The sequence below is a fragment of the Lampetra planeri genome, chromosome 47, assembly GCF_965212315.1.
Source record: "Lampetra planeri chromosome 47, kcLamPlan1.2.h2, whole genome shotgun sequence".
In the NCBI taxonomy this organism is placed as follows: Eukaryota; Metazoa; Chordata; class Hyperoartia; order Petromyzontiformes; family Petromyzontidae; genus Lampetra; species Lampetra planeri.
This window is the reverse complement of record NC_136153.1, coordinates 7,681,659-7,700,085: the sequence shown is the minus strand read 5'-3', so window position 1 is coordinate 7,700,085 and position 18,427 is coordinate 7,681,659. Positions and strand designations below refer to the sequence as shown.

Sequence of the window (18,427 nt, the reverse complement as noted above, 5' to 3'; positions counted from 1 at the left end):
GTTGCAATGTTTGTATTTTTATACACGCAACAAAACATCTAAAATATATCACAAATGAAGTTATCATCAAATTGCGCCCTTGCTCTCCACAGTTGCCAGAACATACTCCATGGACCTTCACTCTGCTGTCCGGATATGGGGGCTGCCTCCCTGAACACAACGACAGCGAAATCACCGATTCTGGTCTCCAGGCCTCCAAATGCCGCGCACACTCGTGGACATCTCCTAACGTCACCACACGCCTTGAGGGACAGAGTCTTTGAGCTGCAGTCAACTCATGGCTAATACCGTTTTGATGTACAAATGTCTGATATGGCTGTTGTAAACAATTGTACACAATAAAAAAAAATCCACGCGAGGTTTTTTGGGTTCGAGGGCGTGAATATAAATGTGTCGTGAAACCCGCTGCCACCCGACACAGCCAATGAGTGAGGTTTGTCACGTAAACAAATAACTTTCAAGAATTAAAAATGTACGTTGATTAAGAAGATTAACGAACTTTTAATATTAAAAAAATCGAACAAATTACAAATATCATGCCATAACAGGGTTGCTTTATAATGAATTTTCAATTATTGCAAACCTTTGTCAAGCATCAATTTATGTAATGCATGAAACATTATTTTAGTATAACATGTGCTTTGAACTGCGCAATAGAAAAATGTCTTGTACAATTAATTACATAACCAAAGTAAAAATAAACACGAGTTAATTATCATCATATTTATTAATTTTGCTTTTGCCTAAAGCATTCCGGGGATTATTGGCATTAAGGAACTTACGGTTTTTTTTGTAAATATGGTACCGTAATTTAAAAATGTAATTACGGAATGGAACAAAAATATTACCGTAGCCTTCCGCTCTTAAACAAACATACATGATCCTGCAAAGGCGTCCATACCACTCAATTAGGCAAAATGCCTTACACGTGCAATAATTCACCAACAGCAACTCACACTACCTTCCCAGCGGTTGCGAGGCAATTCATCATAATCCATCATCATCATCGTAATAAAACCTGGTTTCACTGCCTGGAGGCACATGCAGAATTGTGATTACCAGTTACGCTGGCCACAGGGGACTTGCGGCAGAGCTCGGGCTGGTGGAGGGGATGGGGCGGGGGGTGCCACTCGAGGCACTGGCGCTGAGATGAAGCGAACTGCTGATCCCCCCCCCACACACTGACCCAGGTTCAAGCCCGGCACGAGTAACGAAAATAGAATAACAAGGCTAGGTCGGAGATGACGAGGGGCTAGGGTCGGGGTCGCGAAAGGGTTAACCTGGCAGCCGATAGATTATCAGCCTGAGCTGCAGCGATCGAATCGCTCGCGATTTCCGCCGGCGGGTTGCGATGGGAAAAAAACCTCGCGCGTCTAGTTGAGTGCGCGGGGAATGTTGCGAGGCAGGAAAGGGAGAGGTGGAACTTCGTGGGTGAGAATAGTGTTGTTACCCATAATTTGGCATGCATGGTGGTAAACGAACTAATGTATTTTTTTCTAGATTTGAAATTTTCGTGACTGCAAGGATTCATATTCTTAGGTTTTTTTCGGTAAAGTCACGTAGGTAAAAAAAATTAAAATTAATAAAAGTAAAATAAAAATAAAATAAAAATCACGACGTTTCGGAGAAAACACAAGCTTCCGTCTTCAGGTGGAACAGTCGCAGCGCGATTGCTGTTTCAAGTAAGAGAAATTCCAAGAAAACAGTCCTTGTATATATACTGGTTGGCTCACTAAGCTTATATAGCGCTTTTTCAGAAGCGACTTGGCCACAAATGACAGCTCAACGACGTAGCTTATCAATGTGCAAAATTGATAGCAGCCAAATAGTATAAAGGGTGTGTCTAAAATTTGGTGGGAAAAATACTGGAGGAATCGGAGAAAAATCCACGCAGCCACGGGGAGAACACGCAAACTCCAAATATACAGACATCGTCAGGGTCGGGATGAAACCTACGACCTCCTGCATACCAGGCGAGGTAGTTAACATCTCGCCACCGCGGCACCCGCTTTGCGCGCACAGTGAATTCGATGATCGAGGACGCCACTTGCGATCGTTTGTACCTCACGTCTGCCTCCGCAGTAATGCGCAGGGACTTGGAAAGCCGGAGCTGAATGTCGCCCAAAATGTGGGGTCTCACTTTACCTCTGTTACAGCATCATCCTTTCTTCAGACGTTCGGGCGGGGAAATTTCCACTGATCTGACCCCGCGCTGCGTTCTCCCTGAGTCGTGATACATCGCTATGTAACACGATTTTTGTTCCTGGGTAAGAAGTGTTATTTCGTAATTGCTTATGCTTAAAAAGTATAGAAAATGGCTATTATTCCCCACAAACTTTGCTTTTGTGACCAGGACTTCATGTGAAGGAACGACACAAATGCACATGTTTTCTCATTGAAAATAGGTACATTTAAAAATATCAATGTTCTGGTCACAAAACCAAAGTTTGTGGAGAATAATAGCCATTTTCTGCACTTTTGAGGTATAGGCAATTAGGAAATAACACTTACTACCCAGAAACAAATAATAAACAAATTTGTTACACGGTGTTATTATTCGAGTGGATTATTAACTTTGCGTTTGTGTCCTGGTCACAAAAGCAAAGTTTGTGGGGAATAATAGATATTTTCTGCACTTTTGAGGCATAAGCAATTTGAAAATAACACTTACTATCCAGGAACAAATAATAAATAAATTTGTTACACAGTGTTATTAATGGAGTGGATTATTAACTTTGCGTTTGTGTCTTGGTCACAAGAACAAAGTTTGTGGGAAATAATAGACATTTTCTGCACTTTTGAGGCATAAGCAATTTGAAAATAACACTTACTATCCAGGAACAAAAAAAATATTTTGTTGTTACACAGTGTAATAAAACGGTGCCGCGCACATTCCGTTGTTTGCGTGGATTATTTAGCGCGAGGCAATTGTAGAGGGAGCTTTTACCACAGAAGGCTATGTAGGTCTGCCTAGTGGGGGAAACAATGTTGCTATGCTGAAGGTGAATTGTTAACGCGGAATGCTTTTCTTCGGCAATTTGCCCGGCTATATTACACGGGAGAGATCCGTGGTGCGTTCGCACAGCGGCGGGAACAACGAAACAAAGATTTTAAAAAACTTCAATGATGCGGAGAACAAGTAACGGAGCCCTTGAGGAGTATTGCACAACTAACGAACGAGGTGTTTAACGGGCGTACATGAGACACACGCAAACTATTACGAAAAAAAGACCAGTGGAAATGAATTATATGAAAAACGTCATGGTCCATGTGCAATTAAGATCGAGATTTTAAACCAACAGCAGCAAAAACGCACCCAAAAATGTGGGAGAAAGGGAGGGGAGGGTGGGAGAAAAGGCTACAACAAAGAGTGAGGTACCTATGTGGTTTTACCGAAATAAGTAATAAGCAAGTAACGAAAAAATGCAAACGAGCAAAAAAAATTCGGCCCGTGGCAACTGGCACACACGTGGCCTATTTTGGAACGACATCGCGCGATCGTTAACATCCAGTGTGAATCACGCGCACTGTCGGCCAGCATTAATCAGGGCGGCTGCTTGACTCGAACCGCGAACCTCTGCAGCATGCTGCGGACGCGTCACCGCGCCACACCGAGCAGAGATCGATCAAACTTTAAATGCAAATTATGAGTGCGTTTATTTATTTCTGTTGTCGTTGTTGTTGTTACATTAATTGCGCACCCAGTGGTGATTATTTACGGTTTACAACGCAAGCCTCAAAGGTTGGCGGCGGGGGTCTCTCTCCCTCTGGCTTGAGAGCAACAATCTCAGGGCTGCTGACTCAGTACAAATCATTAGCCCAACACCTTCGAGGGGTGCCCCCAAAGCCACGTTCGACGAATGGGTTTATACCACGAGTCGTTACGGAAGGAAACCCGGGGCAAGCCGCTCGCTAAATACGTCCGCGAATGCACCTGCAGGCGTGACACTTTTGGCAAACGACGCACATCTTCAAGAGCGCCTGTGTACACGTGTGTGCGGAGCTTCGTTCGCACCCGACATAGCCAACCGTGATAATCGGAGGCACGGGACCCAGACGGCAACTCGAACCCGCGTGTTTTTATCCAATAGATTGAAAACTAATTTCTTCAGCGACTGCTTGTTGTGTTGTTGTTTATTCCCGCAAACCTCCGATTGGCGCAGGTTGGCTATGTACGGTGCGAAAGAAGTTCAACACGCGTACGTATATACTGTACGTGCGTGCATACGTTGTTTCGCCACGAGTGTGCGAGCGCGATGGGCGAGTCGTTCCGGGGTCAGTGAACTTTGCTGAACTTTACACAAGCACAGCGGCTACTTATTCAAGACTGAGTCGACCTTGGGGAGGCTCAAGACTCGTACAGATATTCGCCACTCATGTTAGCTATGGCTGGGGAATTGAACTAGGATCACCGGATTTGTAGCATGATGATGTAAGCTTAAATAACCCCCGTGACCTGCACTAAATAAGGAGGTCCTCATCTAAACCTCGATTGAAAACCCATTTCTTCAGAACTGCTTTTTGTGTTCAATTTGTCTTTCCCGCACCACCCTGCACCGCACCTCCGATTAGCACAGGTTGGCTACGTACGGTGCGAAAGAAGTTCAACACGCGTACGTACGTGCATACGTTGTGTTGCCACGAGTGTGCGGGCACGATGGGCGAGCCATGCAAACCACCACCGCGTGCCATGAGCCAGCGGACGCAGCGTGGGGCCTCCGTTTCCCAACACCGGTGCAACCGGACGATGCCACGCGGTGTTGCCGGCCGACGTCAACATTTTTTTTTTAAAGAGAACCTTCGAACGAGCAATCGATTGCGACAGCTCTGGATGATATTGATTAGACGGGTCGGAGCAAACCGTGCCTATCGAAAACCTGTGAAGGTCCACAATGCTGACACTTGCATGGCAGACCGTAATATTGTGAGCATCGCAGGCTCCCGGCAGCCTTTGATCTCTCTCTCTCTCTGATACGGATATCGAAGTCATCGTGAGTTGACCGGAGGGACCCTTGGGTGAGATTTCTTCATCAGTCGACACGAGCGATGGCTGTGCATCATGCCCAGGTATCGAACCTTGGTTACTGGGAATATAGCACTACACACGCACAGACTCCGGCAACAGTCTTCCACATACAAATCAAACACAAGTATCGCCAGCGGTGGTGCTCGCATCACACCGGTACTCAATTATGGCCGAGCGAACATCGGAGAAGTACACGACATCTGTTGGCAACACTTGACAATGATGTGCGTGGCCAGGAATCGACAGTTGGGTTCACATTGTGGTGAAATGAGGCATGACGCTACCACACCTCGCCACTCCTTCATGAACATGATGAAGCAAGTATTGTTAGCGAGCACCGATTGAAGCGGACACAACACATTAGACAGTGGTGTGGACAACTCTATTGCTGGCTGCCTTTGTCTCCCCAAGTGCTGATGCTTACGCACTACACCAGGTACTCATTTATGGCTCAGTCGACCTGGGGGAGGGCCCCAGATCGGTTCAAACATTCGCAGCTATTAATAGTTGGCCGTGAGCGGGACTGGAACTCGGGATCCGTAGCGCAGTGCGCTAACCGCTGCGCCACCGCTCCGCACTGCAGCCACATACCGCACACGCCCCATACTCACTTGCACGTAATTTCCCCCCTTCCCCGAGTCCAAATTGCCACTTTCAGACCTGTCATTCCCTGCCACCTTGACAATGGCGCGGTTTTATTTTTAAGCATGATCTTATAATATGCCACTTGGAGTCAGCATAGCAGAAGTCCAGCTCGACACAAAATGTCTCAAAATTGTACAATCACCTGATATTTAGCCCGGGGGGGGGTATACCAACCCCCCCCCCTGCCACCACTCTACACAATTGTCCCTTCACCCCCCCCACCCCCCTTGCCGCGCGTTCACAAGAAGTGCCGGGAACTGTTTGTTAAAAAAAAAAACCCGAGCAAACATCGAGTGGGCCTCCCGGTCCGACTCGTGAAACGGTGCGCGAGGGCAATTACAGCCAACATTGTTTACTCGTTCGATTTCTGTCCAAAGGCTAATACTTGTGCTTTAAATGACTTGCACCTTGTGTTTGAATTGTCGAGCCATTCTGGAGCGAGGCTTTCTACCGGCGCCGATGCACTCATTTCCTGCAGCCTAAAGGGTGAATGTGTCTAAGTGGTGCTCCTGCGTGCACTGGGTATGGGGTAGCTTCAGAAGACTTAAAGGGATTCACTGTGTGCATGTACGTGCGTAAGCACGTTGAACTTCTTTCACACCATACGTTGCCAACCGTGCCAATTGGAGGTGCGGGGCAAGGACAACAATCTAAACGCAAAAAGCAATATCGATGATTTAAAAGTGCACAGCGCCCAGTGGCTTCCTAATATCGTAAGGAAGAGCGTTCCAGACGGCCGCAGAAGCGCATCTGAAAGTGCCGCGCGATGCGGTGCAGGTGTCAATGGGCGCGGGCCCACGGTTCCTTATGGGACGACGACAAGATGAATTTTGCCTTGCGACCATCTATCGCCCTGAATGTGCCCCATCTCATGAGATCTTGCAAGCAAAGCAGGGGGATGAATGTGAGGGCGCTGCCAGGGAATATCCGTTGTGTTGTTGTGCGGCTCGATACGTCCAGCGGCAGTGCAGTGTCAAGGAGCCAGTCGACGGCGGAAGATGTTCGAGATCCACATCCTCGAGTCTCTGAGCCACTTTTGCAACGGACTTACAATGCCGTCCTTCCCAAAGAGCTTGCCGTGTGTTATCGGCGTGCATTCGCGATGGACCAGACTCAAAGAGGGAGCAATAACAAAGTGTTCGGACTTTACTCGCTGCTGAAGCGTGGTTACCGCAGTTGCCCTCTGCTGCCCACCGAGTAGAATCACGGCTGCCTACAGCACCTGTTATGCACGGTGGTCACCCAATGCAAGAAACTATCCAGGCTCAACATTGCTTAGTTTTCGCGATCTGACGACATCTCGGTACATTCGAAGTGATGTTATCGCAGGCAGGAAGATAATAATGCAGTTCAGATATGTAGCTAAACATTAAAATAAAACTCTACTTGTGGAAAGACAGTGGACAGGTAGATAACAGAGGTGTACATATATAGACATTTAGATACATAGATGACCAGACCACAAGGACATTAAGAATGATGCACAGAAGTTCAAGGATAGGAAATATCACTCTTGGACACATTTCGGGTCATTTTCTCAGAGACAAATGGCTCAGGAACCTGTCACCAATGGAGAGAGGCATAAAACGTCGCACCGGTTGATCAATGTGTTAACATTAATCACATCCAGGTGGTGTTCACATCGATTGACCAATGTGATTGATCAACGTGAACACCACCTGAATGTGAAATTGTATTCGTTGCTTTCCGTCGACGTCAGCCATCACGTTAAAAGAACAAGACAGCGTCCACACGAAGGTGACACGGCCACCGTTGACGGCCTTGCCCGCTGCTCACTCGCTCGCTCGCTCGCTCGTCCCTTCATCCGTACCTTGCTGCATGAGGGCTCCCACTCCGAACCAGAAGCTGTTGAGCATCGTGAAGTTATTCTCCACCACGTCCGAGTCCGGGTTGCACGGGTGCGGGTTGTACCACTCGTAGGGACTGAACCTGGGCGAGGTGCACAAGTGAGCGGCCAAGCAGACACAGCCCAAGCATAACGCGCACAAAGACAAAGATCTCCCCATCCACGTAGCCTCGAACAGACTGTTGGGGCAAGTGCCGTTAGCGGGCAGCACTACCTATGAAGGCCAGCACTGTCGCACACGAGGGGGTGGTTGGCCAGCACCACTCCCGGCCGCCTCTTGTGGCCCCGGTGGCAATGCTTACACACCACACCAGGTACTTATTTAAGGTTGAGTCGACCTAGGGGAGGAGTCCCAGCACCGGTTCAGATACCCGCCACCGATGTTGCCCGTGAGCAGGGAATCGAACTCGGCTCGCTGGGTTCAAAGCGCGGTGCGCTAACCGCTGCGCCACGCCTCCTCGCCGTGCGCTCGCACGCACGTGCATAGCAGCAGCATCAACTTCAACCCTCGCCGAAATCATAGCCCCACTGAGAATAATCAACGCGGAGGTAACGGTAACAGTGCAGCCCTGCAAATCCTCGTGTAAAGGATGGGGGGGAGGACAAGCACCACAATCAACACAGCGTATACTCGTCGAAGGCCGAGTTGACCTCGTGGATGGCTGTAGTCGTTTAATGCGGGGGCGGTGAGTCTACATGGTAAAGGCAGAGAGGCACAACGTGCAGGTAGCCCTGAAATGACTTGCAGTTGAGATTGTCGTGTTCTTCTTCTGTGTGTGTTGCCGGAGGTATTGCCGTGCACGCATTGTGGTGGCGTCGTTTTATTTAAACAAGCTCCTAACAGTTATTTTTTGTCAAGTAACAAGTACGAAAAGGTAAAACCCTGCAATGTCTAAAATGTAACACGTACGTGTCTGCGACCATTGTTATGGAATGTGTTTGGCTTAAGCTACAGCTGGTGGAAGGGCTTCCACTTAAGCGAACTCCAGAGCCCCTCTCAAGAGTATTTGGCCTACTCTTCCACGCTGGCCAGAAGGTCTTGGGAACACGTGAGAGCACCCACACTTTACCCCACCGCACGCGAACCTGCTGATTGACTAACTGCGATGGACGCATTAACACGCGTAGGCAATAACATTGTTCTCTATTTACCAGGAGGGTCCTGCTTTAAATGTTTGAACAATTATATTAATCGGTATGTTTATTTCCACGTGTTACTTTGTGCGGGGGGAAACTGGAGTGCCCACAGAAATAATTTGCGTTTGCAAAAGAATAACGATGAGATGCCTCCTACAAGTGACACCTTGTAAATATCCCTGTGTTCCTATCAAAGTAATTAATTTCAGAATTTGCAAATATGAAACCATGTGCACTGTCTCAGCAATTAGTTTTTTTGTGCAGATTATTGGGAAATAAAACACCTGACTATATATATATAAATAATGAAAATAATGTCATGCAAATAACTGTAAACATTCTTGAGAAAATAAAACCATAACATTCACCCTTTTTTATTCATAAGGGTAATGTTTTGTTATTAACACAAATGTGATCATTATTTTTGTTTAACTTTTGAGGTCCCTTCCCAACACTTTTTTAAGAGCACGGAATATTTTTTTTCACCTCTCTCCAAAATTGCACCAAATTATTTTGACAGTTTGGTAATGGCCGTTTACATTGTGGCATTAACATAACATCACCTTCTCTACCATTCCTGTTATTTCACACCGTCGTGCATGCCCAATTCTAAATGTGAATGTTATTTTTTGATTGCTAAAGAAAGACACGGTGTTTTGTGTGTGCATTTACGATCTTGTCCATGAATAAATTTGTCAAATATAGGTATTTTTAGGCGCCAACAGCAAAAAAAAATTGCCATTAGCGATTTAAATAGGGAGAGCTTTTTGGGGGGTTGCACAATAAAGGCATCTGGATCATGACACATTAGTAGGCCGAGAAAAAAAAGGTAGTTTCATAAAAGACTAGAGTCAAGCTAGGATTGAGCACACAACCGAAGAGAAAATAATAAAATAAAATGACAAATCAGAATGAGATGGAGCAGAGAGGGCTCGCTGAGAGGGCCACACAACAAAGACAAAGATCGCCCGTATAGCCGCAACAGACTGTTGGGGCAAGTGGTGTTAGTGAACACCTATTAAGGCCGGACCACCTTTGTCTCCCTAGTAGCGATGATGCTTACAAACCGCATCAGGTACTCATTTCAGGCTGAGTCGACCTAGGCGAGGCCCAGGACCGGATCAAATATTCGCCACTGTTATTGGTCGTGATCGAGATTCGAAGATGGGTCGCCGGGTTTGTAGCGCAGCGCGCTCACCGCTACACGGACCGCTCACGTACGCACAGACGCACACACACGCAAGCTCACTCGATGAGGCACGCACGCATCGACGAACACACGCACGGACAAAAAAATGCACGCTTCGGTGGCTGATCCATTGCCGCCCAAGGCCACATGCAGGACACCTACAGTTAACAGAGATGTGAAGGGAAATGTTCAACAGCCCATAGGATGCATGCATGCATGCAGACATGCACGCATGCACACAACGATTCCAGGATATTCCAGTTGTACCAAGCAAATTTGGCTCGGGCTGAGTGGGTTGGTTCTTGCCAAGTACCACGCCCGGCCGCCTTTGTCTCTCCCAGTGCCGATGTTTTACACACCACACCATGTGCTCATTTAAAGGCTGATTTGATCTGGGGTTTAATCATCACTGATGTTGGCAACGAGCGGGAATCGAACTTGGGCAGCCCGGTTTGTATTGTGCAGTGCACTGCCCACTACAATGCCACACAGCGAAGACAAAGATGCACTATATAGCCTCTAACAGGCTGTTGGGGCAGGTGTTGTCAGCAAGCACCAATTAAGGCTGGCAGGGCACACGAGATGGGTGGCTAGTACCACACCCGGCCGCCTTTGTCTCTCTCTCGTTACGATATTTACACATCACACCAGGTACCCATTTGAGGCCAAGTCGAACCAGCAGAAGCCCAAGACTGGTTCAGATAATCGTCACTGGTGTTGCCAGCGAGCTGGAATGGAACTCGGGTCACCGGCTTCTTAGTGCAGCGCACAAATCGCCGTGCGTCCGCTTCCCACGCACGCACACGCACAATGGCACGCGCACGCACGCACACGTGCACGCATTCATGTGCACACTCGCCCATGGATGTCGTCACGCGTATATTGCATTAACACTGAAGGCACTCGATATTTATGCACGGACGTGCCGTGATGTTATGCATGCACATCCCTGCCAGCCTGCACAGTCACAAATGCACTCGCCCGTGTGCAAACGTGTGTTGATGTGTTAATGATTATGTTCATGAAGTTGAGCTGGAAAATTTAAGTGACCATCTTATGTGCGAACAATAATTGCCAGCGTGGTGTCAATTTACTGCTGGATGAAGGCCACGTCACGCCACGTTTATCGCGGGGGGAGGGGGGTCGTTTCGACCATATCTCACCACGCTGGTCAGCGTGGGTTGGTGAAAGGGAATCGAATTCGGGACGTGAGGTTCATGGCGCAGTACACGGACCATTGCGCCGCCATTCCCATCCCTTGTGCATTTAAGTTTTGTAAATGAGTTTGCTCAGTATTACCAGTACAATTACATTTTTTGATTATTATTTTCTTTCTCCCACAAACACAATTCATATTATCAGCGACCAAAATCAAAATTCGATGGCTGAATGCCACAGTATCTAGGATGGCTGTGCAAAAAAAAACAGCACGTATACACAAACAAAACATAATAAAACAAAAGCACAATGCCGTGTCACAAACAAATGAAATTAAACATGTCACTTACCGAATTCTCGCAGGGTTCAAAAAAAACATTAACGATGATAATAATCAAACATTCATGACGCACTGTGATTTTGAACTTGAAAGAAAAAAAAATTGGACGTATGTTCTGTTCCAACTTGGGCCACAGTTTGCATGCAGTTGTCGTTACAAGACCAACAGCTATTCGCGGTTTTTGGATCTGGCATGGCTGCACGGATTCTCCGCCAAAACTCTCTCACCGGGGGGGGGAACTCAGCCTCCAGTCCGCCACCAGCATGGAACCCACTCGAGCTTAAAGGCCAATCCTGCGGAGCAAACCTTGGCGGGTGACTGTGTGTCGTGAGCCGGCCGGCCGGGCATCAGGCGAGATGCTTCCCTGGCTATGCGTCACACGCTACACGCAGATGGGGACAGTCAATAGCAGGCAGGTGACCACATGGCAGGGGTGAGTCACCTCATTGGATGGTCAATGTGGAGCTCCCAAAAAGTGGTTCTCATCGTATTGAGCCACAGATTTGAGTGCCCGAGGCATCTCCTCATCAGGTGTGTTTAACTTACAAACCTTCTAATGACTGTGAATGATTCACAACTGTAATAATATTGGAAGTCATCAGCTTCAATCCACGACATCCATTTATGCTGCTGTACGCGATCTCACATTTTAAATAATTATGAAATCAATTTGGTGAGCTCACAGCCATGCAGGCCAAAGTATTGCTGTACAGCAGACACGTCTGCGGTGTGGCAGCATATGTAGAGGCAGAATGTTTAAAAAATTCTGATTCCAAGCTTTCTGCGACAAGGGTGGCAATCAGTGCTTTAGAGCCGCAGCGCTAATTACAGCGTCAGCACATATGATCAGAATGGCAGGAGACTTTCAATGCTTTAATCTGCCAGCATGAATCAAAATTTATAATTTCGCAAATTTAGCTTTTTGCCGCATTTTTATAGCACGAGGCTACCGTGAAGGTATTCTGTTTCACGGACGGCGATAGTCTACCCTAGGTGTCCATGCTGCTACGTCGTTTCAGCAAATTAAGAAGTAATAATAATATGGACGGTGAGCTAATCTCGCAACTTGGACAGTACGCAGGTAAACGTGTAGATTTGCTCTGCAGTATTGGCAAGGCTACGGCGATAGTGGTGGGAACATTTAAAACCGACCGGTGGACGTAAACATGTGACTGGATGCTGAGCTCCCTAAGGTTTAGCCATGCCAGCAAAAACCGCAATCACTCCCAACCTCAAAACAACACGTACTGAGAAAAGTCGTCATCAACACATCACTGCTGAAAGTTTCAGGGTCGAGCGGACTTCTAATTCGACGCTGGTTTCCTCATACTAACCAGTGGCGGCTAGTGAGTGAAAAATATGTATGGGGCAATGGAAGTCCGTTGGTGTGTGGGGCCATGGGGGAGGTTTGGGTGGGGAAAGGGGGTGGCTAAGAATGGGAGGAATGGTATACAGTTCATAATCTTTATAACGGACACTAAAATGGAAACCGTGTTGACCGGTGCTGCACAAGCACATGTCACCAAAATTCAACTCATTTGTCAAAATGAAATCTGCAACAGGTGAAGTGTTGGCCAATGACCGTTTGTTTGATATCTCTGCTTTGAAGAATGACCATAGACCAAAAACATCGCCTGTTATATATTATTACACTGTGTAAACACTTTTTTTTTGTATTGTGTTACCTTGTGCTATTAATTAAGAGTTAAACTTTTATTTATTTATTTCACTAGTGGGGAACCGGCCCCCATTTGCCCCTAATGACAAGCCGCCACTGGCTGCTAAACCGTAAAACAAAGCCGTGCAGGCCCCGGGATGGGGCACAGCCTACAAACACCGCAGGCACAATGCTTTGGGCACGTGACTTCAGTAGGGCATGCAGGGCTAAGCCATGCTGGAAGACTGCTGGTTGTTTTTTTTGCAGAGGGTGTCTTGAATGAATGGAATTGCATTATTGAGTGCTGTTAAATGCAAATTGCTGTAGGTGCAAGGAAATTACAGAGGTGGCGTTATGATAAATAGTGATGATAAAATAAAGTGTGGGGGGGGGGGGGGGCGAGTCAAATCGTATCCCTGTTGAAATGAGAGGTGGGCAGCGATCACCTCCATGACTGCATTTCTGGTTTTGGAAATTCCACGTTCCTATGGTTGGTTACAAAGCTGAATTACATTTGAGACTGATGCCTACAAGAGTAATTTAAAGGAGCGTTACCCAGTCAAACATGCACCAATGTTGGCCCAACGTTCCATGGTTACTGGGTAGGTCTCTGATGAGTGAAATGACTGCACACAAAGTGACTAAATTCTACACGCTAGGCTGTTCGATGTGCGATTCAGAAAAAGCCTTGCACTTATTTTAAGGAGAATATGAAAACGTTTCAATGTAACTACAGCTCTTGTCAAGGTGTCCCAACAATTTTAAGTTATCTCGTAAAAATGTAATTAACCAGATTATGAAAAGTCACTTACATTCACCACTGATTAATTTACATGGCAATGTTTTAAGGAGTTAAAAGTTTAAATACTTAAAACGGCATTTTACATTATTTTAATAAATTGAGATACCTTGAAAGGTAATTTAAATTACGTATGAAATTGGCATTAAATCACAGCGGATAATTGAGAAGACAAAAATCTGCATTTCAGACCCTATGAGAATGCCTTGCAGTTTAACGTGATTTTTACTTGCCTGTAGACCTCATCTAATTTGTTTTAGCAATAGCAAATATAGCGACACAATATGCCGAGTAATGATTTAGCAAATATAGTGGCACATTATGCGGAATCATAATGTCCTGCAATGTATAAAAAATCTGTCATCCACAAGAAACTTCCAAAAGTGATTGGAATGAATATTCAAATTTCTATATAAAAACCACATTACCCACTCGGTGCAGCATTTTAGTTGATATTTCAGCACTTTTATGATAGTTTTAACTACATTAAATAAGGGCAATTTTATGATAGTTTTAACTACATTAAATAAGTACAATTTCTCCGCGCCGGTAGGACTTGACCCAACAGATGTCACCTTGTGAATAATCATTATGATGATGGCACATGAGGATCAAGGTTAAAATGTTCTGAAGTTGCTCTCGGTTACAATTTTCGAAGGGGGCTTCGCTCTACACAATGTCCTGTCATTATGGCATCGAGGCAAAAAAAAAGCCTAATGGTGTAATGTTGTTCTGGCTCAACTCTACTCCAGTGAACATAAACACGTGTGACCGCACAGGACATAGCTCAACGCACAGCCCATTCTGGCTGAGACCCCAACGAGCGCACGGAACCAACTTTCGTGTCTCAAATGTTGCTTTAGGGACCAAAATGAAACCTCGATTTTGCAGACTTGAGTGCCTGGCCAATGGTGAAGACGCCCCTGATAGGGGATGTAACGATTCGTCAACTCCTCGTATAAAATAAATTCTTAATCTCGCAATTGCTGTGTTTTAGCGTGAGTATAGTACTCTATTGCAAACACGTTTATAAAATGTATCTAGTGAAAAGTGCTTTTTTTATTTGTAAAAAAATATTAAATGACCCCGTCCCCCCCAATTGATCCCGATTTATGTATCTCTAGCAGGGCAATGCAACCCTTCGTCTTGGAGAATGGCCAATGGAAGTGGATATTACAGAGCTACTTCTGAGCTCTCTTCAAGTGACTGGTGATTTACATATGCATATGATGACAATTATCATCATCAGCAGCAGCCATGGTCAATCTGCTGCCAGATGAAGGCACCTGCATGCAACGTCAGTTACAAGGGTTATATTAATACCACACTTCACCACACTGGTCAGTGTGGACTGATGAAGCGGGGACCGATGTTAGCCGTGGTCAGTAAAAGAACTCCGGCCAGATTCATAGCGCAGGGGTGCAAGCAACTGCACCACTGCCACCACCAATAATTCGCATGATTCTATTTCCAATCCATGAAATATATATATATATATAAAGCATTGCACCAGTATAGAGTTCATAGATTCCTACCGCTGCACATTCTACACCCCCCCACGTGACATTGACAAAAGAAGAGCAGAGCAAATCATTATTCTGAACACTGACAACGCATTGCTCAGTAAGGTGAATCGTTACATCCCCGTTGATTGATAAATAGACATGCAGTTTTCTTAAACCCCTTGAGAATCACAGGGCTCTGTTCAATTGCTCTGAAGCTGCATCGTGGTTTTAAAATGAAATGCCTGTGCGTTGGAAGCTCAAAAAACGACTAATAGGCTTTCAAAGCTGTCTGTACTGTCGCCTGAAAGGTGTTCATGGCACACTATATATAGTGCATTTTCTCTCGTCATCATCATTAGTATCATCATCAGCCATGGTCAATTCACTGTTGGATGAAAACCTCAAGCTGCGGCCACCGCTCACGATTGTGTGATGATCTAATCCACCTATCATCTGCACGTTAAAATACTCAAACCATTTAGGCTATTTTTTACTTTACCAGGTAAGGCCGGCTGAGCTCTATGGCTCTTCTTCAGAAGCGACATGGCAACACATGATAGCTCAACGAAGTGGAGGAGAGAGCATTGTACTGATTTCATTGCTCCATCTCCGAGTTGGGCGTCCTATCGGATGCGTTCCATTCCTTGGCTGCCACTCTTATTATTCTGAACTATCGGTGACATTTAATAAAAAAAATATATATACATTTAATTAAAACATATATGTACCACCTAATGTTATTCTACAGCTGTGCAAGCTTGAACCGCATCTTGAATGCAAGATCGATGTGTGAGCATCTATTGCTTAATGTGAGCCATAGTCCAAAGCCTGCATTTCAAAATTACTCAGAAATAAATAATAACAGCGATAACATTTGACCTCAAATAACTGGCATCATCCAGATGTCAATTACATAAAATATAATGGATATCAATGGGTGCTCATCATCTGCCGCAATAAATACTGATTGATGTTCTGACAGATGTTCAAATAGCCTAGTTTCAAGGTTTAGTGAGTTTTCATCAGAAACGACTCTACCTAAAGCCGTACAGATAAACTTTTACTGCAGTTGTGTTCATTATTTACCGAACCAAGTTGGAAAATACCTTTATTTATGTACAGTCCCTTTTTTCCAATCCACTGCTGGATGAAGGCCTCCCCATGTCGTGCGGATGGTTGGGATTATTTGACCACATTTGACCGCGCTGGTCAGTGCGGGATTGGAGAAAGCAGAGAAAATCATAGACGTGGGAGCATAGAAGTATAGTACAACGATGGATTGTGCTGCACTGCCCTGATACTGCCCACCACTTAGCTACACAGCCGCCTATGTATCCATGGTGATCGCCCATCCATGCACTATCCAGGTTCAAACCGTGCTTAGCTTCTGAGATCTGATGACTTTGAGCGCACACTTGGTGACCTCTAAATATGTGTGTGTCAAAATGAATAAACGTTGAGTCTGCCGACAACTTAAAATAGTGTGCATGCAGAAGAAAGAAGAAACACTTTTAAATTGTTTGAATAGAATTACCTTGCAATGACAAACAGCACACAACTGACGCCCAAGTAAGCCAACAGAATATACATCCAGATGTCGGGTGAGAGGGGATTGAGAAAGGAAAATATTCCTGGGTTGGTTCCGTTGGGCTTGCGGTACAAAATGCTGATTCCCAGCGTCATAAATGGCTTGGAGAAATCGATGGCCTTCTCCCGCATGTAGTTAATGGTGAGGGGTGCAACAGCCAGGTCAGCTTTCTGGAGGAGGAGGAGGAGGGAGGGGAAAAACACACACACACATAATAACAATAAATAACCGATAGAAGGCGAATTAGAACGATCCGCAGCGGCGTGAGACGAGGGTTAAAATGGCCGTGCAAGGAGGGCTGAGCATTGCAAAGGCCTGACGACGCATCAACATTTTCTACCGAGACGCACACAGCCACAACAACAACGACGACGACCACAACAACAACAACGACAGTAGTTTGTGATTAGTCCGAGATCTCGTGACCGCGTCGGCGTTCGCGGCTGTTGCTTGCGCGACGCACATCCCTTCAGCGCGCTTTTCACGCTGCACTGTTAGCGGGTTTGCCGCACTTCGAATCCCCCTCACCCCGGCACTCGGGGCAAAACGTCGGACATCGCAGTGAACGACGACAGGGGTTGTTACAACCCGACCGCTGACACCTGCACAGTAATTGTTAACCATTTACTTATCCGGACTGGCACGCTCGCCTGATTTGCATTCGTTGTTTCACTGCCTTATAATGAGAAAAAGAAGAATAATGATAATTGTGTTCGCGTTGAATAAACCCCCACTGCTGCACTATAAAGGCCAGGCCTCCGTACGGGGGAGTCGCTTCACCATACTTCACCTAGCCGGGTCGGCTGGCCTAGAAACCAACCCCCCCGTGTGCCGTGCCAGCCATCAAAGGTGATTGCTAACAGCCCCAAGAACTTGTTGGGGCTAAACGGAAGATCTTTGTCTTTATATGTTTTATGAGAACATAACTTGCAAAATTGAGACTTTGTCCCAGAAAAGCTCACACATTTCAAATGGCAGCAGCTACAACAACAACAAGAGGATAATTCTGGGACAAGCAGTTCAGGTGGCAACCCTACCGTTATCCCTGTTAATCTATCATGCATCTTTCTCTGTGTGTTTTTTCTAATGGAATCGTTCTATTCTATGATGAGTGTCAGTGGGGTTTTACTACTTGCCATCAAAGGCTGAAAGCGTTTATGCAAAAGCTTAATCCATCCCATAACCCGAGACGATAACTCTCATAAACGTGATCGACTGCGAACAAAACTTGAGTGTAAAGTCGTGTTGCAATTAGGGCACTAAGCACCGTTGAAAAGAAACCAAATTGATCAGAAGGTTGCTGAAAACTCGGAGACACAATCCGGAGCAAAAACGAGGATAATTTGCCAATGTGCTAATGCATTGGTGCCCTGACAGCTAAATCCAGTCGGCTTCATTAATACTTTCAAAGCCGAACACATGCTGCAAAGCGTTACATAATAATCCGCACGTCCACGTGACTTCCTCTCAACTGGCTTACGTGCGCTTCTTGTACGGCGCGTCCAAAAGCGGCGTC

The 18,427-nt window shown here is 45.9% G+C and overlaps 1 protein-coding gene across 1 annotated transcript in view; it reads right to left on the bottom strand.

Annotated features, from left to right (window-relative positions):
• The window catches only part of LOC144733575 (glutamate receptor ionotropic, kainate 2-like), a 48,667-nt gene extending 31,592 nt beyond the window's left edge, over positions 1-17,075 (bottom strand). The window contains exons 1-2 of the mRNA XM_078615589.1: positions 16,858-17,075; positions 7,503-7,621 (exon numbers count right to left, since the gene is read on the bottom strand). Coding sequence (XP_078471715.1) covers positions 7,503-7,621; positions 16,858-17,042 — 304 coding nt within the window. The 5' untranslated portion in view covers positions 17,043-17,075. The remainder of the gene's footprint in view (positions 1-7,502; positions 7,622-16,857) is intronic.
• Positions 17,076-18,427: the final 1,352 nt, after the last annotated feature.